We start from the raw sequence: 26,872 nt of genomic DNA on the forward strand, positions 1-26,872 counted from the left end.
ACTTCAAGCATCTTGCAGTGTGTGCCTCTCCATTCTTCCTCCAGACTCTGGGTCCTTGGTTTCCAAATGAGATGCAAAAGTTGCTCTCATCAGAAAAGAGGACTTTGGACCACTGAGCAACAGACCAGGTCTGTTTTTCTTTAGCCCAGGTAAGACGCTTCTGATGTTGTTTGTTGTTCAGGAGCGGCTTGACAAGAGGAATACGACATTTGAAGCCCATGTCCAGGATCCGTCTGTGTGTGGTGGCTCTTGATGCACTGACTCCAGCCTCAGTCCACTCCTTGTGAAAGTCCCCAACACTTCTGAATGGCCTTTTCCTGACAATCCTCTCCAGGCTGCGGTCATCCCTGCTGCTTGTGCACCTTTTTCTTCCACACTTTTCCCTTCCACATAACTTTCTATTAATGTGCTTTGATACAGCACTTTGGGAACATCCAACTTCTTTTGCAATTACCTTTTGAGGCTTTCCCTCCTTATGGAGGGTGTCAACGATGGTTTTCTGTACAACTGTCAGGTCAGCAGTCTTCCCCATGATTGTGATTCCTACTGAACCAGACTGAGAGACCATTTAAAGGCTCAGGAACCCTTTGCAGGTGTTATGGCTTAATTAGCTGATTAGAGTGGGACTCTTTGAGCCTAGAATATTGCGCCTTTTCACAATATTCTAATTTTCTGAGATTGTGAATTTGGGGTTTTCATGAGCTGTAAGCCATAATCATCACAATTATGACATGTCACGGCTTGAACTATCTTGCTTTGCATGTAATGAGTCTGTCTCATATATTACTTTCCCCTTTTAAGTTGCATTATTGAAATAAATGAACTTTTGCATGATATTCTAATTTTTCGAGTTTCACCTGTATAACTGAGGGAAAACCACATTCCTTACTAGCGTTGTTGATGTGATCTAGTTTGGGTAGTGAAATGTCTGCATAAAATCTATGAAGCTCAGAGAGCACCCAGGATCCATCATTTCAATCCTGAGCTACAAATAGTCTCCTTTACTGAATTGCCAATACTTTTTTATTGCCTGGAGTAAACTTCGAATTACAGTGGAAATTTAGGGCAACCACTGCAAAGGACTGAAGAACAGGTGTTAATGTTTGTGGCAACTAGCACCAATTACCCACATAGGTCACTGCATTTTGTACTAACTCTATTTCTCAATGGTCTTTCAAGGATGCCTCATGTAAAATGCATTGCAAGAGTTCAACCAGGAGATTAAAATTTATAACTATGAAAATCCTCAGAACAACCATTACCCCCACGGCACATTTTATTGTGAAAACTTAAAATCAGATTTGCACAGATGGAAAGCTCTGGATTCTTTTACTATCCCAATAACTTTAGGACCAGAGGTAGATGATCCATTGGTGTAAGTAAAAAATTGTTTATAAGCCTGCACTTTGTGAGAGATTGGCTAAGTAAACTGGTAAAATACTGGACTGAAATGACAAATGTAATTTATAGTTCATTGTATGACTACGCAATTTGATGAATTGTTTCTACTAAAACACAGCATCTGAATTAGCCTTTCAGGCCTCTGAATAAAAGACAACATTACTGTTTGATTTTATCCCCTCATAGTGTGTGAATTTTATACAACACATAGGAGGCTAGCAAGGTATTTCTTTCTTTTCCCTAGTACATTTGTTACCAATGTTATCCATGAAGGGAGAGGAATGTGCTACATTACAAAAACCATTCTCGTCCTAATCTGTCTGTAAAAAACATAGTTCTTCCCTAGCATTGAGAAAAGGGGAACTGACTGTTCCTTTCTTTGATTCCAGAATTTAATTTTCCCACATACTATATGAATTGCCTAATTTAAATGGACTATGAATGATCTGACCTATTCATTACTCTCTAAGATCAAACCAAGGACTATTCACAGATTATGTTTCATGTTGAGAAACGCAGTAATTGCTGCAGAAACATCACTCTCCATTTGGCTACATCTATCAGAAAACCATAAGGTTCATAATATGCAATATTTACAGAGTATTATGCAAAATGCATTTTACACAATCCTCTTGCCTTTTATACCAATTATTATTTTTTGATTTTAATCCTTTTGGAATTTTGAAAATTAACACTGAAATTAATGGAGTGTAATCTATTTTAATCTCAACATAAAGCAGAATATTTCAAGAACTTCTTTCTGATTTTTCTTGTAAATCTACAAAAAAAACCCTCTTGCTGACTCCATGTTGATATAGTTAGAAATTTCTCAACATTAAGAACAAAATATACACATATTTTAGGCAATGTTATCTACAATGACAAAAAATGAACTATGTTTTATCATTCTATGAACAGAACCTAACTTAATTTATATTATGGCTGAAGCAATTAGCTTAATAGCCATCTGGCAAAATGAAAATCATTACTCAATGTACTTAGCTACCTTATATATTAGTGAGATTTAATGTAACTTCTTTGTGCCAGTCCTTTAGAATTATATAACTCACTATTTAACAAAACCTTAAAAAATTAGACTGACAAAGTATGAAACAAGGGACCATAACTTTCCATAACATTTCCCCCAATTTGGCTTAAGGTATCAGTCCATAAAGTACTTAATATTTGTTAATTATGGTTCAATAAAAATTATTTTAAAAGGATATTATGGTTCTTTTATGAAACCTATTAAGAGTATGGAGAATGAACACTTTGGTCAACAGTAGCATCTATAATAAATGTCTCAAATATGGGCAGTTGGGATCCATGTCCAGATTCATGCAAGAAAGAACACCAAAGACATGAAAGTGAGTAGAAAATCCAAGGTTAGTAATTCTTCACTTGTGTTTAGTTCTACTTTAAATATCTGAAAAATGTAGAAACGCCAATTAGAATTTTCAACAAATTTTTATTTAAGAAAAAAGAGACGGCTAAAGTAACTAAACTGAGCTGGTGCCTTCTCACTTTGTGCACAGGAATCAAAATTGTTAGCCAAGTATTGAAAGTTCACACTTGGATTTCTTAAGAGAAGGGGGCATTTCCTATTCCTAATCTAGGGCTATTAAAAAATAAAATTATATATATTCATAATATATATGAAGAGAGAGTGAGTTACTGTGCACATTTTTACACTATATAGCAGCCTCCAAAATGCAGAGAATTTAAGTATATTGTTCCTGCTATACTTAACACAATATTTTTTTATGAAAACCAAAAGAATACAGTAGTGCAGACTATATAGCATCCCAAAGTTTTTTTAAAAAAATTAAAAGATTACTTGCTAGGACTAGCAAACATCTTTTCAGGTTTCAGCACAAATTATAACTAGGGAAAGTGCATGTGTATGTATGTGTGCATGTGTTAATAGGAAATATATTCTTCCATTCATCTTTATTAAAAAAACCTTAAATATTCAAAAGCTTTCCTCAAGTGCTGAAGTGGGAGATTACTATAACAACTGGAGTCTTGATAAACATGTGTGCTCTAAAGCTAAATACACTAGAATAATAACTGAATTTTAAAATTAATTTAAATGTTAAAAATTTAAATACATGCAAAAGTTTTATAGACAATAACCAAACTTAGATGTCCTTCTCTAACATCTCTTCAACTATCCCAATTTTGGCACAATTATCAAACTTCATGATACAACCAGAACAGTCATAAACAAAAGAAAATATTTTCATTCCAGTATGCTTATCCAATTGTAACTGGATAATTGGAAGGCAAAACCTTGAAATAATCTGTTACAACACTAGCAAATAATACTGCATTCTGTCCCTACTACTTTCTAAAGTGATGGATTGACCACAGAAATACCCAAAATTAAAGCAGTGTTCTGCAAAATATTACAGTGTAATCTGGGTTTGTAGTTAGACTTCTGTTTCTCAGTTTCAGAACTAATTAGATGTTTTTGAGTAACGAAGAGTTTTACAAGTGGATATCTAAAAAATTCAGGAAATTTATTTTGGGCTTCCCCATGAAACCTACTGAACAAAGAGAAATGTATTTTCTAACTTGTTTTTCCCCCCTAAGTAATTCAGAAGCCTCTGTTTCAAAGATGGAATTTCACTAGATATATTCTACACTGAAGGACTTGCAAATGTGTATTTTATATACTGAAGATTGATAATTCACCATCTCATAATACTTTCCCCATGGTTAAATGTAAAAAAAATGACAGAGCAATTATATTAAGTCATGTATCTCCCAGTAAATCTTCATTTCTCTTGTGCCAATGAACGAGTACAAATTATCCAGATGCTGATAACTAACGTTCAGCAATATCAACTATACAAATGACATTCTGTTTTAAGAGAAGAAATGAATACCAGTGCAGATAAATTGTGTATTTTTTTAATCTTAATTAAGATGGCTAGGGCTAAAGCTTCTTTTCTCCCAATAATGTTGTTCTTAAGTAGTACGCTTAGCAATAAAGACAGAATTTTTAAAAAAAGAAATATATTCACATCCGCAGTAAGTGTATACAATATACTGGAGATTAGATACATTTGTTTTCATGGTATTTAGCATGTGGTACATATTTTAACATTGCAGGCATTTACCAACAAGCAACTAAGTCTATAAATGAACATGGCAGTAAAATATATATTCTCAAATTGACGGAGTGCTGAAATTGCACTAAGATATGAGTACTTTAGGGGTTGAATTACTTCAGATATGTTTCGATTAGGCATCTCCATTTAAGGTTACAGCTCAATTCTCCACATGCACTACTTTCTAGATGTCTATGCAACTATCCTTACTGAGAATTACTCTTGAACATCAAATGTACAGGACAAATCCACACTCCAAAAAGGAAAGTCCAGCATTTATCGTCAGGCTGGACTGTTCAAACTTTTTAATCTGAGAGCCAAACATCATAAAAATATCCCTGTAGGATACTTTTCTGTATCGATTTGAATATATTTTTCCAAAATCACTGGACCTGTTCAACAAAACCCTTTTCATAGATTGTCACATAGTTACTCACCAGGAAGTGGACATCATCGAAGCCATTGAGAAGCAGTTTACTTTCGTACTGCTGTAAGCCGATGGACTCCAGCCACTCCCCAACACTCTGCTCCAGCATCCGTGAACCTGATGAAAGAGGAATCGGCAGACGCTTGAAAAAGGAAAACCCATAAAGGCGGTAGCAGCGGCACTCTGAGGAAGACAAGTGGCATTGCCACATCATCGTCATTATCATAAAGGAGCCAAACCAGGGCCAGAGCACAATTAGATGGCAGACAGCTCCTCTTCCGCACACCAACCATGAACAATAAGCTTCTGTCCTGTTCAATCTAGAGTATTAATTAGACTCTCAGTTAATTACTTAAGACTCAGAATCCATGTTGTTTATAATTGTCCCTCTGGTCCAAGCATTACATGCATTGATTTCCTGGCTTGAGTGTGCTCCTCACCAGGTGTACGCATTCCAAACCTCACAAGAATCTTGGTCAGCTTACTCTTTCATCTGCAAGGGCTGTAAACTTTCCAAAGCATCATTCCAAGCCAGAGCTAGGAGTAACAAGAACATCCAGCTCATAAATACATTTAGCCCAGCAGACGCATTCATGCAACTTCAACTTGAGATGCATTACTTCAGATTCATTACCTTGTGCAATAGTAAGGAAAACCGTTAGCACTGGAGATGCAAAGCAGTTAGAGAGAAAGTATATCTTCATGCAGTTGAAAGAAACAAACAGACACAATAGGAGTTCGGAAAAGCAACATCAGCCAGATTAATGAGCAGCTGTCCAAAGAAGACATGCGAGACAACACACACACACACACACACACACACACACACACACTGCAGTAGAAGAATAGAGACTTATACTTTTTTTCCCCCAACAGTCCCGAAACAGGCAAACCATGATAAGAGTTCTTCTTTGTTATTTTATTACAAGGAGCAGAGGCATGATTGACAAGCCTAAGCTCAGAAGTCCTGCCACTGCCACTTTACTACCTCTCCAGATATATGACATTTTGACAGCCTGTACTGATTGAACTGGGCTGGGAATCAGCACCAACATTCAGTTTAGAGCAGAAATGAATACACTGGAGCAAAATGAAAAGATTCAGTTCATTTTCCATCCAAAGTCTGCTCCTGCCAATTCTTTGTCGACTTTCATTTGCCAGTCCTTCATTTTCTTCTGCAAAATGCAAGTACCACCTTCACACTTCTCACACAGATAAACAAGTAGTTCTCAGAACAAAGCCTTTAAAGTCCTGGATTTAAGAGGGGGGGAAAAACGCTGAACACCACCACCACCACCCCTCCCTCGCCTGTCCTTTGTAGCAGTTAGGATCAGATTCGTCCTGGCAGCTCCTTTCAGCCAGTTAATGAGAAATAAGTTCTTCAAAGGCCAACAGAAGCTATGCAAAATAGCTCTTCTTTTCTCTACAAATAAGAAGAAAGTCTAGGAATTAGTTACTTTCCTTTGCTGAAGAGGAGATACTCGATGTAACCAGGAAAGTTCAAATTCCACAGCTTTGCAGTCCTTAGGTAAATTGCTATGCAAACCACAATTAGATGCTATGCCAAGTAATTCTTCTTTTGTCTACACCTAAGAAAGTCCAAGAATTTGTTACTTTCTTTTGCTGAAACTGGAGGCACTTGATGTAATCAGGAAAGTTCAAATTCCAAAGCTTTGCAGTCCTCAGATAAATTGTTATGCAAACCACGCAGTATTTTCTCAGCCTTCTTAGCATGCCCGCTCTTGGAAGACAATTGGCACAATATTATTGATGACACTCGGGTTGCAGCCTTTGAACCCTGTGGTTGTTTGAAGTTCTGCACATTTAAAACTAGTCCCCCGCTCCTTCCTTTCTGTGATGCCTACACAATGCAATGCTGGCTGGACTCTGAACAATTGGAAAGGGTTCGAAATCCTGCTGCACTGGCCTGCAGAGAAGATCCTCTGTTAAGCAATGTTAATGAGCGCCTGGGAGCTGGCCTGCCTTCTTAATACATACTGCAGCACCAGGGATGCACCACTCAGGAAAGGTTTCCGCCTCCCTTCTTTGATAAAGCCTGGCCAAAGGGTGATTTACTCCCCAAATTCAAGCAGCAGCCTCTGTCATATTCAGAGAGTCTCTCCTTGTGCTGGACAATTTCTTTTCCACTCCGGGAGCAGGCGAAAGGACCACGTATTTTCCCAGGCAGGCATGTGTGTGTCTCTTTCAAAAAGCTGCAGCAGACTGCTTTGTCTAAAGGCGGCTAGCTAGAGCTCCACAGTTGCTGCATCTCTTCTTCTCCCAGTGGCTGTGCCCTTCTCTCTCCTCATGCCCACACCCCTCCCGGCAGAGGCAGTGATCAGATTTCAGAACAGAAGCTGGCAAAGGAGAGGAAAACGAGCCCCATAATACCCACTTTAAATGTACAGAAGGGATTCAAGGAGCCTGAGTTACACCATTTGGTTTTACAGTGTAAAGCTGACATAATCGGCTAGGATTAATTTATCAGAGGTAAACCCGAAGAAACATCCTGATTCAGAAAGTGGGTACAGTTGAAGGCAGGCAAGCGAAATCAGACAGAAAGATACAATGCTATCGTTGTACCTTGTGCACTTGTTTGCAAAAACTGCTGCGCTGGGAATTTTTAATAAGGTTTGCCTCTATTAAGTGTGATGATGTAGCTGCACAAGGATAAAAGGTATGCTTTCCAACACTATGAGGGGACACATCTTGCTTACAGAGAGCATCAAACAGTCCTACTTGGATAACAGACTTTTATAATCTTCAGAGGAGACTAGCAAATTATTAGGCACACTGTCTTGAACAGGAGCAAAAGAGACAGCTGTATTAGCATTACAAGGAAACTTGTGCAGATGCATAATGTTGGCATACAGAAGATGTATGTGAAAGGGACAAATTGTTTAGGTAAAGCCAACTCATGATGTCTATGCAAAATCAACTATAACAGTTAATTCCTGTACAAATATGCCATGTGGGATTGCAATTGCTTAATCTTTAGGTAGAATGATCTTGACAAGCAAAAGCAGTTATTATTTAAATTCATGGCTGTACCCATGACAGGACTAAGACTATTGCAGGGACTATTTAATACTTTTTTGACATATACCAAAGTATATTGAATAGAATGCATGCTAATTTTATTTTTCAGGCAGGAAAGTTCATGCAGTCAGGAGATGGCTATTAAAATGGAAAACATTGCTGTCAAACTTAATTAGATAAATTGGAATTTAAAGTTGTAGAGTGCAAATTGAAATAAAACCTGATTTAGAAGTACTTCTAAAATAATTGTTTAAATGCTTTTAAAATGTATTTTACTAGCAGCGTCCCATATGAATTCTGTGTAGTGTTAGAAGCTTCCAGTAGTGTAAACTCTTTAGAACTATTTGTAATCACACAATAGTGTGATTTATGATGTGACTTAAGCTTCATCCAAGTCTAATTAATACATAATGAATTCTGATTAATAAACTCCACACATAAAATAGTGTACTATATCAGGTTTTTATTCAATACTCTGAGCCACTGTCAAGCAAAGGCAATGGGGAAGCCAGATTCACTTAACAACTGTGTTACTAATTTAACAACTGCAGTGATTCACTTAACAACTGTGGCAAGAAAGGTCAAAAAAATGGGGCAAAACTCTCTCAACAAATGTCTTCCAATTGTTGAGCTCAATTGTGGTCATAAGTCAAGGACTACCTGTACTTTATTCTGCCTTATAAAAATGCAACCCAGCCACATGCCCATTTCAAGTATACAAGTATCCATTTTATCATTATTTAATTTTAAGGAGCCATGGTTGTGGAATGAAAGCTAATCCATCATCTGCTTCCCTCACAATACAATTACAGCAGTCAGTTAGGTCATCTTATAATGTGGAACTGGCAACAAAGCAGATGCCTAATGTCTACAGAACTGAGCATGCCTACAACTATGTGCCAATATTGTAAGGGTCAGTATATTTTCTGCAAAGCAGTTACATCCACACTTTGGCCACATGAGCCATTATGGGAAAGCAAAACAAACCAGGTGAACATCAAAAGGCTGTTGATTGTACAATAGTTCTAGATAATAAAAAATATGTCACCTGCTGCACAGGAAGACCAGTTAATTGCATTTAGTAATGGCTATCAGGTACGAAATGGATACCACAAGGCTCTACGAAGGGAAAGGATGTTAAGCTACTTTGTGTGAATGTACAATATGGGCCATATATTTAACCTGGTTGGATTTATGTAATGAAGCAAACTTCGAAATCTATCTGGAAAGCTGTGGTTAACAGAAGCAGATTGCCTACTGATTGGCACTCACAACAGTTGCTCCATTATAATGATCATGTGAGCCATCCATTGGTACCAATAGGTTTCAAACTGCATATGTATTCAATTATTTATTAAGATACATTAAGGACCACCTGCTCCAACCAGGGTTGATTGTTCAAGGCAAATGTCCCAGGAGAAACTATTCGAGATACCCCATTTTTATGATGTGAAGGATGCTGAACATACTACTTTTTAGTTATGCCACCAATGATGTAAAACACCCTCCACTTAGGAGTGAAAGTGGCCCTTTTGGTAATGGACTTCCAGAAACTAAGCTTTTCTGACAGCCTTTAGGAAATCTCATTAATAAATAATAATAAAATAGATAATAAAGCATAGAGATACTAAAATTAAATAAATATTTAAAATTGTATTAGTAGTTTTCATATTAATGTAAGTTTTATAATTATGTAAGACACAGGAGTCTTGAAAGCAGAACAACAACAACAACTTTATTGATTAGCCCTTGGGCCATATCAGAGTGCAAAGTTCCAGCACAAATTGTTACTAAAATTTGATAAAAGCAATTTAAAATGGAATTTGATAAAAATACAATTTAAAATGGAATTAGAATAAAATGTGATTTAAAATGAAATGGCAATAAAATACAATCTAAAATGAAATTGTAATAATATACAATAATTTAAGATATAGATAAAATATGATAAAATTATATTTCAGTGTCGCCCTTGCAATCTACCCCAATCAGCCCCACGTATGCAGAACTCAACTGGACCATTTTGTTTAGGTACTGTGCTACGTTAAATGTTATTTTCAAGTTCTGGCCGGACATAAGGTAAGTTGTTTTGATATGGGGATCCCAATGGGTCATTTGTTTGGTATATAGACCAAGATACCTGTCTCTCATCCTCTTATACAGGCAACAGTCAAATAGGATCTGAGCCAGGTCTTCTACTTCTGCTGCTCCGCAAATGCATGAAATCTCCCATATCTGACCATTGTGTCAAGCTGTTCGAATCTCGCTCACATAAATATCTCCCTGAGATGTTTTGGGAGTTGTGACTTCAAATAACTGTCTACTTGAAAAATATGTTTGTATTTACTCAGCCATTTCAAGTTACCCACCTTACCAAGGATAGCTATATCAGTTTGTGCTTCTATATCCTTAATTCTTTGGGCAACTCTGTTTTTGGATTGTTCTCCTGTTACGCAAGAGATGGGAAGGCCACAGCTCCTTACAAAATTTGTTAGTTTGGTGATCTAGGAGATTTGTGATTGTAGTTTTATTTGCTCTAGTAGGCATAACGTGGGGAGTCTATCAGTCTCCATTTCATTAACTTTGCACCAGTAGTTATAAGCTCTAATTTTAGATAATGCATGAATTGTATGAATTCCCAATTCAGCTCTAACTGCTGCTGCAGATGTTCTTGGATCTACACCCAAAATACATCTCAAATGCTGGGACTGTGTTTGTTCTAGGACTGCGGTTGAGTAAAGACCCCAAATTTCTGCTCCATACAAGAGCATTGTGGTAACCTTAGCCTTATAAACCTTGATTAATGGGGCTAGGGACCCTGGGTAACTATGGTTCTTTAGTTTGAGCAGTAAATTCAAACGGGCTTTTGCTCTAAATGTACTCTGTTGATGATGACAGGCCCAAGATCCAGTCTTGGAAAAAGTTACACCCAAATATACAAAGGTGTTAACTTGTTCAATTGGTTCACCATCTAATTGCCACTTATGTCTCTGATGGTTTCTTCCAAACACCATTATTTTTTATTTAGATTTGCTAATGATTAGGGAGTTATCCTGCCAATAAGAGCTGAATCTTCTTAATAGATATTGTAAAAATTTAAAAAAACATATCTATACCACATTTTTAGTTCCTAACTATAGATGGAGAGCTCCAAGATCTATCAATTAAGAGGCATGTGGAGCTATTCCAAATTCCCAAACAAAATCCAATTGGTAAGAAAAAAATACTTAGTTGAAAGACATCAGAGGATTGCAATTCAAAAAGAACTTCACTTGGAATCACTGTGGAAGTCCAAGGATGAAGCAGGACTAGAAGCTTTCTTATTCATTGACAAAGAAATACTTTATGCCAGCGATAAGATTAAAAATGACTGCTACAGTTATAAATATCTGTAACACCAGCTGCCTGCAATCAGTGCAGGTTCGCATCCCACCAGGCTCAAGGTTAGCTCAGCCTTCCATCCTTCCGAGGTAGGTAAAATGAGGACCCAGATTGTTGGGGGCAATAAGCTGACTTTGTAATAATGCCGCTTGGGGTGTGTGTGAAAGGCCTAATAAGCAGGCATATACATAGAATGAAGGCTACTGCTAAGCTTGTAAGCCTCCCTGAGTCTTCGGAGAAGGGTGGGATATAAATGGAATTAAAATAAATAAATAAATAAAATAAACATGAAATATTTTCACAAGGTCAGTAATATAAAAAAATTAAATTAGACTGTTAATAAACTGTCTTATTCTGAAACAGGCCAAATGGCAATAGGAAATGACCTAAGGTAACCATAATACATCACTATTTGCAAAACCTTGAGCGCAATAGATTTATCCAGCAGAGCAAATTCTACTGTTGCAATTGGCAACACCATATTATGTAGCATTATGTATTAGCTCAATTCACAACAGAGATTATTATTCAAATATGCCCACTATTTCCCCCCCCCCAAGTGAATGTTTGAGGTGAAGCTGAAATTATGTATCTGCTTCCAAATGAAGACCTATGTAGATACTTTCCTGGTACTTCTTCAGTCAAGTAAGATGGATCTGATTACAATGAAAGTGCTGGAATGCTAAATTCCAGCAGTGAAAAGCAGGTCAGAAAAGAGGCAGTGCTGTCTAAAGAGGCTTGTGCGACAATTTATCTTGATGTGTTGTACACCCTGCCTACGACTTCAAGAACCACCAGACTGTCATATGGATAAGCAGCAATTGATATAAATCTCTCTGGGGCTTGTCAATATCCAGTCCAACGAATCTGTATTCCTAAACTAGAAGATTCTCTATCTGGAAGGATGCACTAGAGATGCAGCATTTTACAAACTGGATCTAGAGATACCACAAAAAAGCCACCCATGGCAACCATTTGTTTTCACATTAAAACAAAAACAAAACTAAATCCAGCTGCTTTGTTACAATTCTAAAATAGTTTGACTGAAATCAGACAATCAGTTTCAATAAAATCATACTACAAATTATTAAGACACTGTTCTTTTCAGTGGTTCAAATACAGTCAAGATGGAGACGGTGGCCACCTTGCGGCTCACAGGCACAAGAAACCCAAACTTTGCCTGCAAAACAAACCTAATCGAGATCTGCTTCAGGACTGCACACCCGTAAGGAGGAACTTAGGTTTGTGCCGGACGATAAGTAAGGCGGGGAGCTACAGACAGAACTGAGCACTACAGATAGATTCAGTGCATATTGACAAAGATAATTACTAAGATAACGGTGAAAGCATACATAGAACTTTCATTACTATGTGGTCATCTAGAGAGTTGCAGCTCTGGAACCTCTAGTACTCATGTTCCCCACAGGGCTGCTCTGCTCCAAAGAGAACGCCCTGAGTCGTTGCTGCTATCATTCAATCCCAGAGTGACCCATATGTTCAAGAACAGGTCTGCTTTCTTGAATATACAGTAGTTGCTAGCTCTCTTAATTGATGATAAATACTTCAAGGGGGCCTAAGGCTTGTTTGGGGCTGAGAGAACTCTACTTATTTTGTCCAAGGTCATGAAGAAAATCTGACAAATCAGATCCCACTCCAGTTTTTTGTTATCCAGGAACCAATTTCCTTTCTTGGTATTAAAACAGAATATTCACTAGTGATCAAAAAGATATATTTAGAATTTACACCTGGGCCCGGATTATCTGAGGGAGCACCTGCTGCCAGTGTCAATTTCCCATCGTCCTGTGTGCTCCCACAGGGAGGGCCTCCTCAGGGTACCGCCAGTCAAGGATTGCCGACGGGCGATCCCCAGGGGGAAGGCGTTCTCTGTGGGCATGCCTGCCCTATGGAATCAACTGCCAACGGAACTCCGGACTGCCCCCGACCTTCGTTCATTTCGCCTGGACCTAAAAACCTGGCTCTTTGAGCTATCTGGTCTGGACTGAGGGGTTTTAATGTTTTTAAATTGTGATTTTAATTTTTGGGGGCTAGACTTAATTTAATTTTATTTTAATTTTATATTGTATTGTTTTTAAATTTTCCCTTGTAAACCGCCCTGAGTCCTTCGGGAGTAGGGTGGTATATAAACCGAATAAATAAATGAATGAATGAATGAATGAATGCATAGATAAAACTACCGTATTTCTTTACTGAATTATAGCATCTAGATTTGCAAATAAATGGACTTTAGTTACCCTCCTCTCCACGAAATTTCAAATGAAATTCTTGGAAAATGTCTTCTTTATTGCAGGAATATTAATTATTGTAAGAAATATATGTAGATCTGTACTTTCATTTATACTAAGCAAAATGGGAAAATATCTATAAATAGGACCCAGACCCCACTATAAAAAGCCAAGTAGAATAAAATGCTGAGCAATTTTTATGGTAGCATAATAAAATCTTGCAAGGACAGGAGGAAAATCCACAGGTAGCTCTTTACTCACAACCTTTTGCTTAGCGACTGTTCAAAGTTACAACTACTCTCAAAAATGTGACTTACAGAACTAGACCTTGCACTTTCAAACACCTCAGCATCACCAGGGGAATGTGATTTTAAAAATTCAGATGCTTGGGATGCAGCACGTATTTGCAACCGTTGCAGCAAAACATGGTCATGTGATCATCATTTGCAACCTCCCGAGCTGGCTTTCCACAAGCAAAATCATTGGGGGAAGCCAGATTCACTTAATAACTGTGTGATGCAATTAACAACCGTAGTTATCCACTTAACAACTTTGGGGGAAAAAGGTCATAAAATCAATTGTAACTCACCTAACAACCACCTTGCTTAGCTATGGAAATTATGATCCCAATTGTGGTCAAAACTCAAGGGCCACCTGTAAATCATTTTGAAAAATTGATGAAATCTCATGAGATAATGAAATCTTATGAGGTAGTTAAATCTTACAACATTTTGACACTTTTGATCTTCCAGCATTTTGCTGATCCCACCAAAATCTTAGCTGGTTTCAATTATATATTTGCAAAAACCTTTGGCAATGCTGTAGTAGTCTACATAAAATAGGAAGTACTATTAGTACTAGTAAGTACTATTAAATTCCATTAATTCATTAACAGAAACAAAAAAAATAAAATAGAAACAAGCATAACTGAAGAAACAGTATCAAGAACAAATGCTACCAGTTACGCAAGCTATACTTCCTCATACAAACCCACATAATCTTTTAATATTCAAAAATTTATATAAAGCTAAATTATATGGTGTTTCTGAAGCATAAAGTAATAAGTAGTGATCAACATAATTTAAGTTCCAGTCAGATGTATGTGGAGAATAGAAAAGAGTTGTGGTTATTTCAGAGACCAGTACATTAATGTAGATAAAGGCAAAACATTCTGTGGAGGAGAAATTGAAACATGCCTATAATCAACTCTATGATCCTTAGCCCCATCCAATATATTGAGCCAAATATAGATAGAGACTAAGCACGTGGTGGGAATTCAGCTGCTCCTGATTAAGCACCCTCTGAAAGAATAGAGAGGAATGTCAGGGATACAGCTGGAAAATGACAGTTCTCCTAATCTATTTTTTCCCCTATGTGTTGATTACACTTTTGAAGGAGTGGGGCTGCAACCAGTCCTATGTTCACTTTCCAAGTTGTATTATTTTCTCTCTAATTGTCAATGATTCTATTGTTGCTTATACATGCTGACGGATGAAGCTGAATCAATTTATGATATAAAAAGAGAGTGCAGATGAAAGCATCAAACAGTTGATGATGGAATCAAACCTGGAACCATACATTCGAGAAATTCAGATCAGTCCAGTAAATCTAAAAATTCAGAGTCATATTGGACATTGTTAACTACATGAGGCACTTAATATAATCTGAAATGAATGTGTAATATTCTGGCACACCCAGGCAAGGCAAGACATAATACATTTTAAGATATAAGTGCTCTGTGTTATTTGGAGTTCACAAATTTCAGCAAATGCCTCAAATCACACAAAGCTATTTCTCCACTGATAAGTACTGTATGAAAAAAACCATTTTTCTTGGAATCCCATGTATGATTGCTTAGCCGTATGAGAGCAACAGAATGTGAGTTGAATAATATGTTCCTTCCTCATATTATCTATTAGTAAAAAAATCTGAAATACCATTTATAGTAGAATAGCTGCAAAAGCGAGATACTTAAATATATTTAAACAAGTTGAAAAGTTTGTAGGTGGGCAATAGCCTCCCAAAATTTCCAGCCCATATGGTCTTTGACAAGGGATAGTAATTATTGAACTTCAGCAGAAGACACCCTTATACGCTTGTTAATTGTTAATATCAGTATGGGTGTTAATATTGTTAATTTGTTAATATCAGTATGGGTGCAGGATGTAAAATAAAGCATCACATTATTACATGAAACATTGGTGACATATATACGGTAACATGTACTATAACAAACCTGAACCTTAACAGTTTCATGCAAACTTTTCAGTCTACACTGAATTATGATGAACATGCAATACCTTCAGTTAGCCATGCATTATACTTAAGAATGTGACTCTTCTGGAAATGTGGATTCTTACAGCAAAAAAAATAAAAAAATCTTCTAGAGTAAATTCAGGCCTCAGCAGAAGGAATTGAAAAATACCACTTTGTGCACTGTACTGAACAATAAAAACTACTAACCAAAAGCTATACATCTGGATTCACATTGCAGGTGGCAGTTCCTATAACATATGAAAATCATTCTGAATTGGGCCAGAGCTCTAATCCAGTATGTTGTTCTACACATTTCCTAAATAAATGGCTCTGAGAAAATACCAAGCAGGAAACCACTACAATATTTCCTAACAACTGTGCTCCCCAACTCCTGGTATTCAGAGGCATACTAAATAAATTATAATTATTTTGTGGCAAACCCATAATATGTTCAATGTCCCTTCCACTATTTTTTTTATAAACTAAATTTACCAGGTGGCTGATCTGTAGTTTTTCAGTTGTGTAATGGAACTCTTAAAACATTATAGGGGTTGTTCTATTACAACATATCAGAAAAGGTGGAAGGAAAGGAAAGATGCCCAGAGGTAAGTGGATGGATTCAATGGCTGCTCTGTTGGAAGACCTAAAGGGCCAAGTTAGGGACAGATCACTCTGGAGAAGATCAATCTATGTAGTTGTTAAGAATCGGCACTGACTTGATGGCACATAATCAGTAAATGGAAGTCATATAATAATGTATTGGCTGTTCTATTAAGATATAGATCACTGAATTATTTCTGGAGTCCAGTAATCAGATGAAACATTGAATTTGTTTCTTTACCCAGTACTACATACTTAATTTCCCTACTGTCTGCTATAAGCTAAACAATCCTGGCTATTTTTAAAGTATTTAAAAGTTTTTTTAAAAATATCTTGTGGACCAACCTTTCTTCATTTTCAATAAACTCAAGCTGGAATCCATAAATACTTTGGGGAGGGTTGGTTTTTTCATTCCTTATCATAAAAACTGCTGGCTCAGGAATTCTGGGAGTTGAAGTCCATGAGTCATAAAAGAGCCAAGGTTGCCTACCCCTGCTCTAGAGAATAAACAAGTTTGCATGACTGATAATTTTTAAGACAACCAGAGTAATTTATAATTCCTGTATGACTACCTAGAGCAGGGATGTCAAACTGCTGGCCCGCGGGCCGGTTTCATCATACTGAAGCCGTGCCCGCCCCATTGCCAGCAATGCAAAAAGAGCCCCAATACGTCATGACATGTCACTTGACGTGGCGAGTTTGACACCCGTGACCTAGAGTAAAGCATTAAATGGACTGTACAGAACACAATTTTGGCTCAAAGGCTACATAAATATATATTCACTTAAAGCAGAGATAGACTGATTATCTTCCTCTGCTTTTTTGGGTGGGGTATTTCATTCATTACCATAGCTCTTCTGCTTGGGACTGTACTATTTTTAAAGGGCAATGCCAAAATTCTGCATTAGTTATTATGCTAAAGTGAAATTTTCAGTGTATTTTTTTCTATACTGATTATACAACCATATATTACTGAAAATGTTACTATTGTATTCTTTCTCTGTTGATTATTAAATGATACCAATACAGTATTACAACAATTCTTATGATCTCTATTCTTATTCACATAAATAACATCTTCTAGATTAAAAATTACTCAACATCAGTTAACCCACAACTTTTTTTTAACACGAGAATTTCCAATTCAATTGGTTGTAATATCATTCACATAAAGCTACCTGCAGCTATAGAAATAAGAGTGTTTCAAGACAGAGAGAGCTATGACCAGAGCGAGAATGCCTCTGACAAAACAGTTTAACGCTACAGTTTCAACTTCAGCATAAAGATGAGCTATGAATCAATATAAATTTGATAAGAGAATAGTTGGCATTATCCTGTATATTGTACTGAATGCCACATTTATTGTTATCTGCCAGCTGGACATAAGTTTGTCAATATACTTTAATGTGTTCCTAGCTTTCAGGAAATGAGTTTATTCTCTTGAAACTAACATCGTTGATCTGGAAAAAAAACCCTGGAGATTGATGGTTGAACCTTTGCAGCTATGGTAGTTGTGTTTCAGTCTCTGGATAATGGTTCATTGCTGTAGTTCAGAGTGAGTCTTGAAGAATTAGGGCATTATTCCAGAAAAAGGAAAATAATCTCTAAAATGCGTCTGTTTGCAAGAGAGTGAACATATATTCTCTAAAGTCGAAGTTTTAGGGAAACTCAGATTGTATGGAGGTGTATGTTGCATAGTGACATGCTTGCCTAATAAAAAGATAATATATATCATGTGGCCATCTGAATGAACAGACGGTGCTAGATTCAGGTCAGCAGTTGTGATATACTTTGGTACTATTGATGTGGGGAATGTAATTGTGAAGTCCTAGAAGGGTCCATAACTTGGATAGATTTCAGGGGCTCTGTGAACTTAGATGGGAATAATTATAATTTGATTTTCATGAACCACTATCTGAAATTTAGTTTTTCTTGTTAATGATTTAATGGATGAATAGAGTACATATATTACTACATTACACATCTGCTATTAATATTTTGACTGTATTCAACTATTATTAGTTTTCTTGTTAATACAACCTATAACTGTGCATTTTATTTTTTGCATTGAAATACATTTTTTTAGAAGGAGTTTGTAGTTTTAACCAAACCCTCACAGAGACACAACAGCACAAAAAGGTTAGGAAGCAAATCACAGATATTAAGAAGTTTAAAATCAATCCTTTAAGGTAGGATTTGGTTTCATGTACAAGGTCAGTTAAAAAGATGAAACTCCATACTTTACGTTCTGCTTGTGGGACTTCCATAGTTGGCTACTGTAAGAACACAACGTTAGACTAAATTGGACTTTCATACAATCCAGTATGATTCCTTTAATGTTTTTATTTAACTTTTATCAAAACCCATTTCCAGTCAAGGTTAGATAAATGTTGGCCCAACGTGATAAGCGGGATTACATCTGATACATATAAGGTGTTAGCTAGTAATAGTTCTAACTGAATAAAAACCATCCAGCAAAACTAAAACTCTGCATATTTAATAAGTCTTGCCCTTATTTTTCTCTCTTTAGTTTTTCTAACCATGTTTGTAAGTTACGGACGAAGAAGCTTTCTCCCACAAGCAGAATTTTCCCTCTCTTCTCTGATCTGCAACCCACCACCCCATCCACCTTGAAGGTCTTCCCTCTAACCCCTTTTGGAAGCAAATGCCAGCTTACCCTTGTTTTCCCCTTTTGGGAAAAGGGAGAAACAAAGAAAGGCAGACCTCAACTGTTACAGCTGAAAGTCCATTTAAAACCACTGATCTAGAATTATCTAAAAAGGAAAGTAAGGGATGAGTAAAGCCAGCTGTCCCAGAGAAGACTGCAAGCAGATGTCTTTCAGCAGCTTTTTCTTCTGGCAGCCTTCTGGGAGAAGACTTCCAGAACATGTAGCCTATCTAAATATTACAACTAGTGCTAGGGAAGCAATCTGGGTTTTTGGATAGATTTTTGTCCCTCATCTGTGCGTACATTTTAATTTCTGTTGTGCAAAGCATTTAGCACAAATAAGAATATCTACTTATAGTAATGTAGTTCATTAAATTAAATTAAACCTTGTGGTATTTAGCCAATCTGGAAATACAGAATAGTTATTTGAAATAGTTTATCTGGAACCCTGGAAATAGGATAACACTAAACATGGAAACACGGCTTGAAAAAATAAAATCCCCAAACAGGTTAAACTTATTGCATTGGCTTTTTTTTTCTTTTGAATGCAGACATAAATAAAAATGGCTGTCTGAGACAAAACTCACATCTGTCTATAAAATTCAATACAGTACCTGACATTCTTTGCTGCTCCTGTGAAAAGTCAATGCCTTCACCAATCGAACTCATGATTTTCTCGATCTGAAAAAATATATTAAACATTAGTAAACATTTTTTCACAAAAATATAACCACAGTAGAGAAATTCTCAATTACAAAAGAAGTTATTTGTTCAAAAGAAACTGTTTTGTGTCATCTTCAAAAATAAATATATACATACTTGCATGTATGATCAGTATTAGAGAAAGAAGTCGACAGAAGTTGTTTCCAAGCTAACTAGTAAATTCCCATTTATGATTTGCTTAAAGTATGAATGGAACAATCATTCTGAATGTTCAAAATATATAATCCTTCTTCTACTTACAAAGAACACACTATTACAACTAAGGAGAGATTTCAAGGCACAGATCCCAATACCAAGTTCCTTCAGCTAAAACTTGCAAAAGCATTAACGTAAGTTGTAAAAAATGCAAAAAGTAGCAGCTTTTGTCAGCCACCTGGGCAGCAAAGCAATGTAATAGTAAGAGAAAGTGAAAGAAAGAAAGAAAGAAAGAAAGAAAGAAAGATAGAAAGAAAGAAAGAAAGAAAGAAAGAAAGAAGAAAGAAAGAAAGAGCATACTGAGGAATATGTCAACAATCAAGAAGAGAAAGACTCAAGTCAGAATGAACTGCAGGTTCATCTTGAAGTTCTCAAACATTAAGAATTCAAAAAAAGGAAGGAAGGAAGGAAGGAAGGAAGGAAGGAAGGAAGGAAGGAAGGAAAAAAAAGGAACAGTAGATAGAATGGTTTTTAAGTAAGACAATTTAAAAATTAGGAAAATACTTCCGCAGGTAGTCTTGAAGGCCAGGGACCTCCCAAGGAATTTAACATAAACAAATAAAGAAATTGTACCGCATCAATTGCACAGTCAGAAATTTTCAAATATTCTCTGTTTGTTTAAAGTACAATATTGTGCCTGTCACTCTAAGGATGGTATAACGTGCAAATTAGGGAAAATAAAAAACAAAACAAAGCCCAAGATTGCAACATATAATTATTTAATTTGTCAAAGTTAAGATGCAGTTTAATAACAGTAGAAACAAGAGATTTGTTTCTTAAGTGCAAAACGTTATAAGGGAAAGGAAAACTAAATTTGGAAATACATGTTCCAGACAGGGCTTGAGATTAAATTGGAACTGTTTCTAATAATCACAGGCCTACGGACATCACACCTTTTTTTCCCCCCCTTAACCTGCCCTTTTCATCTCAAAATTTAGCTTCTAAGCATTTTGGGACAGAAGAGGCACGATTTTACTTATCTCTCTCTCAGCTTGATTCTGCCAAGCAACAGCACTAAGCACAAAGTCAGAATTAAGTGGATCTCGCAGAGGTTTGGGGGGGGGGAAGCTTCAGATCCCTACCGTATGAAATTTTGCAAGCATCTAATGTCACAGGACCCTCATTACTAGTAAAGAAAACACACCAACACAAAGAAAGCACAAATTAATTGCACAACTAAGCAACCGTAGCATCGGACTAGTTCCCAGCAGGACAAAGCTTTGCGAGTTTCTTACATTGTAGAAAGATTGAACTTCGGAGTCATCAGGCACTTGCTCCTGAAACTGCTGGGAAAGAGCAAAACATGTTTTCCAAAAGAAGTCAATCAAATGAAACATAATTCTACTTAAAGGGAAAATATAAAACAAGGGACAAGAAGAGTTTTCCATAATTTCACATAAAAAAGTTTTCTTTGCTTCCTTCTAAGCAGCTTCCTGATCTTAAGCCCTCATTCTTCTGGCTTAGACATAATTTGAATAAGTCACAAATGGCTGACTTCACGCACATCTTATACAACAGCATGGTTTACACATCACGCCAAATCAAAATAAACCCATATTATACTTTAACATGATGCAATTACCATTTATCCACATTGCCACGTTTCGCCTTACAAAACAGGATGCAACTACGGCAGTACAATAATAGAAACAGATAGCAAAAGATAACAACATTTCTTTCTCAGCTTGACCGAAACAAATGCAATCTGAGTTCCAGTTTCTGCCAGAATTCAAGATTTGCTTTGCGGAGAAGGTGATGAAGAAGCATGAGAAACTTTTGAGGACAGCTTACCAGAAAGATTTTTGTGAACTCTATATGGTTATACAGACGTAAGTAAATATACACACGTGGACTTCCTCACAAATCTAGAATTTATCCTCGTTCTCTTATTCTCACTGTCTGCACAAAATATATTTGCTGGAACACGTGTATACCGTATACGGTCAAATCTTATAGTTTTAACTTAAAAGTACAATTTTTCTGATAGCTGATATTGCAATTTGGATCCAAAACTTGTGAACTGATTTATTCATCAAACTAGAATGTCTTTCTTTCGTCTCCTTATTGAGGCTTCCAATGTATCCGAAATACTGATTTTGTACAGCCTTCCCAAATCTCATGCATTCCAAAAATGCTGGGCTTTAATTGCCTAGCGTCAGCCTTGCTAAAATAGACTGTAAAGACTACAAATGGAGGCAGATCAGATAGAAAATATAAACCCTAACTTGAAACGCTTGTTTTACTCATGCCAAATACATTTGGAAGCAAGACAAATCTCTATGGAGATTCAAAGCCATCCAGGTCATGGTTGTCCCAAAGATGCTTTTTCAAAAGGCAACTGGACTTTCTTTGAAGATGTTTAGCTTCTGATCCAAGATCCTCATCCTTGGAACTTCCAGCAGTTTCTTTTTTTTTTATTGAAAAGTTTTACAATAGATTTTTGAATACAAAAAACCCCCCTCCTCCCCCTCCCCTCTCCCCAACCCCTCCCTCCCCTCCCCTCCCCGACTTCCCAGAGCTGAATACAGGGTATAAAAATACAAACAAGCATAATCTAAAATATGCTAACAACAATAAGACATTAGATTCTATCGCACTTTAACTCTCCATCGTCAAAATATTAATAAAATAACTACTAGAACTTCCAGCAGTTTCAAGAAGGTTCCAAACTCTCTCTCAGAGAGAGTGCTAAGGACCAGATGATTGTAAGGAATATTAATCCTTCCATTCTCCACCATTCATCAGTTAGAACTGAAGAATCTGCTTGGATAAGAAGCGAAACATCTTCAAAAGAAAAAAAAAACAAAAACAAAGAAAGTGTGGCCTTTTGAAAAATGACCTTTGGAAGAAGCAAGACAAATTCCATTTTCTCATTTTTCTCATGCAAATTTACATTTTAATAATTCAAATTAGAGTTATTAAAATTTAACCTTCCATTAAAAACACATTGTACTTCATTTTAAATTATGTAAAAATATTATAATGTTGTATATACCACTTGGAAATCACAAGGCCATAAAGCTATATTTAAATATATTTATTTATTTATTTATTTTATTAAATTTGTATACCGCCCTTCTCCCAAAGGACTCAGGGCGGTGAACAGGGCATATATAAATAGCAAATACAAAAATTAAAAGGGAATTAAACAAGTGCCCAGATAAAAAAACAATAACAATATAAAAAACCCATTAAAAACCCTAACGTCCCCCATCAGTCCAGACCAGCTTGTTCAAATAAATGGGTCTACAGACCGCGCAGGAAGGAGCGAAGGTCCAGTGCCATCCGGAGCAGTGCCATCCGGAGCTCAACCGGCAGTTGGTTCCATAGAGCCGGAGCGCCCACAGAGAAGGCCCTCCCCCTGGGGGCCACCAGTCGACATTCTCTGACCGGAGGCACCCTGAGGAGGCCCTCTCTGTGGGAACGCACAGGGCGCAGGGAAGTTGACGCCGGCAGCAGGTGTCAGTTTAAGTGGCACAATAATAGTAGCTGAAAGAGGCAAAAGGAGATTATCCTAACTGAAAAACCTTATGAAACCTCCAACTCTTGTGGAACCTCATTTCTTTAGTTAGTAGCGAACTTGAGACAATTTTTTTATACTTAATTCATTCTGGTGTCTCTGACATCAATCATTCTAAAGGCATTTCAAGGAGGGCAGGGGAAGAAGGGCAAAGATTTACAAACACAATGAAGCTCATGTAATCTTAAGGCCTTTTTATATAGAGTCATTTTTAGCAGATTTTAAAGTTTCAAGTAAATAGTTCATTTTGGTAAAAGTAACAGCTCTGATCTTCTGTCTGGTTGATAAAACCTATTATGCATCCCTAACATGCAAGCTCTGCAGCATTCAAATCTAAAAAAAATATCCATTGATTTAGAACAGCTGTGCTCTTCCTTTTGTTGAAATATGGCCACTTGCCAAAAGGTTTCATTCAAAGCCACCAGCCATCCATCCATCCACAGAAAAGAAAGAAAGAAAATAAAGAAGCTTGACATCTCTTTGCTGGAAAATAATCTGACATATTAGTTGATATATTTTTGGATTTTTTTCTATTTTACTTCCTTCATTAAATACTTACCACTCAGCGCTAATTTATTTCAGAGGTGTTTTAGACTAGAACATACATCGATGAACTTCTATGAAGTAAAAAGTATAGGATTTTCCTCTTTCAGCAGGTTAATTTAATTTTGATGTAATGATTAGAAGAGCAAAAAGCAACATTCCTTCTGTTCACTGCTCCAACCAAAACTCAAATGGACCCTCTTCCAGTCAGTGAGCTTCCATTGACACCCAAGGCCAAAAGGCAACTGGTCCCTTAACACACAAACTATATACTTAAAAAAGAAAGCTGCTTCCTTGTAGGTACATAAGCAACATCTTAAAATAGGCCTGAGATGTATGAAACAGAAGCCATGGTCCCTGGAATTGGCCTTGAATGAAGGAGGCACACCAGCGCAACACTGTGCCTCCCACTCTCAATCCTCTGAGCCAATCCAGAAGAATACCATGGTCAATGCTATCAAAAACCATTGAGAGGTAAAGTAGGGCAAGGATAGATGCACTACCCCAATCCTGCCCAAACACTAGAATATAAATTGAGAGCGAATCCCACTCCTTACTAGCACTGATGATGTTATCTAGTTTGGGTAATGAAACGTCTGCAAGAAAGCTACCAAGGTCAGAGAGCATCAAAGACTCCTTATTCTTCGGTCGGTTTAATTTAGTAGTTCTCATATCTATGGCACTTGTTTAAGGATTATTGGAAAAGTTACAAATAAATTGTATTAAATATGTGCATAAGGAATATATCAGAACTATGTTCTGTATAGATGTGAATGAGCTAGAATTCAAAGGCATAATTACTGGTAAAGAATCCTGGAAACTTGATGTCCATTAGATCACAAAGGGTCAGAAAGACCTGAATAATACCACATTCATTGCTACTTGAGTCAGTAAGGTAATGGGAAATTTATTTATGATTGTGAAGCCTGAGCAATGTTGGTTAAAATAGCAATAATACTATAGAATCAGAATAATTACTATTCTGTGCAGTAAGTATTCAAATCAGGAAAATGATTTCTAGGAAATTCAGAATTACTTTAAGAAAGACAGAATTATTCATCTGAAGAGTAAGACGAACATTTTTAAGGCCCTTACTTTATCTCCATATTTACTAAAAAAAATCCCCAATATTCAATGTTCTTGCTTTGAGGGATATTTAATATAAGACATAAAAGGAAGTTTTCTTAAAGGTGGTGTTTTCCCTATTTCACCATAAGATGGCAATGTTTATTAGCCAAGTTTGAATTTATTATAGTAAAGCCATTGATCGATCTATACAAGAAAAATAATGTCTATATTTTTCTCTTTTTGAGGAGCTCTGAATTTACTTTATCACAGCTATTGGTATCAATCAATACAATAGATTAGATTTATAACAGATGATTTCTGCCTTACATTCAATTATATTACAAGACTTTTCAAGCAAAATTTATGGAAAATTATAAATTTTATGGGGAAAGGGAAATGGAGAGAATATCATTATGATTTCCCCAAAATAGAAGTCCATATCCAATACTGAATATCAGAAAATTCAAAATAGATGCACTATAAAAAAAACTGCCCACCATTATAGCGCAAAACAATTTGAAAAACGCGCACAGCTGGATAATATGCAAATTTCTACTCAACAGCATTTCATTTAATTCAAGTGAGGCCGCATTTAACAACTTAAAAAAGGCAATGAATGGAAGCAGCTGACTTAAAAATCTAAAGTTACTGTAATATTTCTTGAAAAGTAAGGAGAATACTTTGAATGGTTTCTTGTATTCTTGTTAAGATTGGAATCAGAGCAAGATATAAGAGGATCAGCCCTCAAAACGTCATCCTATGCATAATCATAAAGTCCTCTAAACTCAGCAAAATTTTTGAAATTATTTCTCCTCAAGTTATTGTTATCAATTTCACAAGCGGTATCACTCTATCTCCCTTGCCCTAAAATTAATGATGAGTATTATCTGAAAAAAAATCCATGAGAGGGAATCTTCTAAGTATTTCAACAAGAAGCTCATCTTTAACTGCAAGCACTCCTCCTTTTTGTCAGGGACCCGCACAGTTTATCATTGGAAATGCCTGTTTTCAATGGCAAAAGAGTCCACACTGACCAATTTTTAACTTCAATTAAAATCACAGGAATATATTCCACAATAGGGTGACTGAGGATACCAGTTTGTACAATTTCAGAACTTCCACACTCTAGTCCTACAAGAAAGCCAACAAGCTAGCGCAGGGGTAGGCAACCTCGGCTCTTTTATGACTCATGGACTTCAACTCCCAGAATTCCTGAGCCAGCCAAGCTGGCTCAGGAATTCTGGGAGTTGAAGTCCATGAGTCATAAAAGAGCCGAGGTTGCCTACCCCTGAGCTAGTGAGTCAGTTACCTTGCATGCTCCTCATGAGAAGTAAAAACCAGGTTAGTTGTCTAGACTAGAGAGATCACAATTTTCTAGCCCATCACTTTTCTCAATGGGAATGGGAACCTTAAATTGTAGCAGACAGTTTGCCACAATAATCGAAATTAACGAGTGATTCACCACAAACCAGCAGACCTGGCATCTTAAATACGCAAGACAGCCAGAGAACCCTTCTAAATATTCAGCCAAAGTGAAACAAGTCCTAATGAAAAGTAATATTGAGTGACAGTGATATGAGAGTGAGCCATATGATTGTTCAAGCTGTTTCTTCTGTGTTATCCACTGAGCACATGATGGGCTGTAATCTCTCTGCCTGAGAGGAATCTATTGTATTTGACTTTGCAGAGCAA

General features: G+C 36.6%; 1 protein-coding gene and 1 long non-coding RNA gene across 7 annotated transcripts in view; one reads left to right on the plus strand and one right to left on the minus strand.

Moving 5' to 3' along the window:
• ANKS1A (ankyrin repeat and sterile alpha motif domain containing 1A) overlaps positions 1-26,872 on the minus strand; it is a 131,678-nt gene that overhangs the window by 21,830 nt on the left and 82,976 nt on the right. For 3 of the 6 annotated variants that reach the window (XM_083358289.1, XM_083358288.1, XM_083358286.1), the window contains exons 15-17: positions 21,285-21,335; positions 19,746-19,812; positions 4,955-5,061 (exon numbers count right to left, since the gene is read on the minus strand). In XM_083358289.1, the coding sequence (XP_083214415.1) occupies positions 4,955-5,061; positions 19,746-19,812; positions 21,285-21,335 (225 nt within the window). The remainder of the gene's footprint in view (positions 1-4,954; positions 5,062-19,745; positions 19,813-21,284; positions 21,336-26,872) is intronic. The other 3 variants (XM_083358291.1, XM_083358290.1, XM_083358287.1) reach the window with 1 other exon arrangement.
• On the plus strand, positions 19,915-20,468 carry LOC310637767. The gene is made up of 2 exons (XR_014491968.1): positions 19,915-20,260; positions 20,320-20,468. It is a non-coding gene; the product is annotated as an uncharacterized lncRNA (long non-coding RNA).

The sequence above is a fragment of the Vipera ursinii genome, assembly GCF_947247035.1.
Source record: "Vipera ursinii genome assembly, chromosome: 3".
NCBI classification, from domain to species: domain Eukaryota; kingdom Metazoa; phylum Chordata; class Lepidosauria; order Squamata; family Viperidae; genus Vipera; species Vipera ursinii.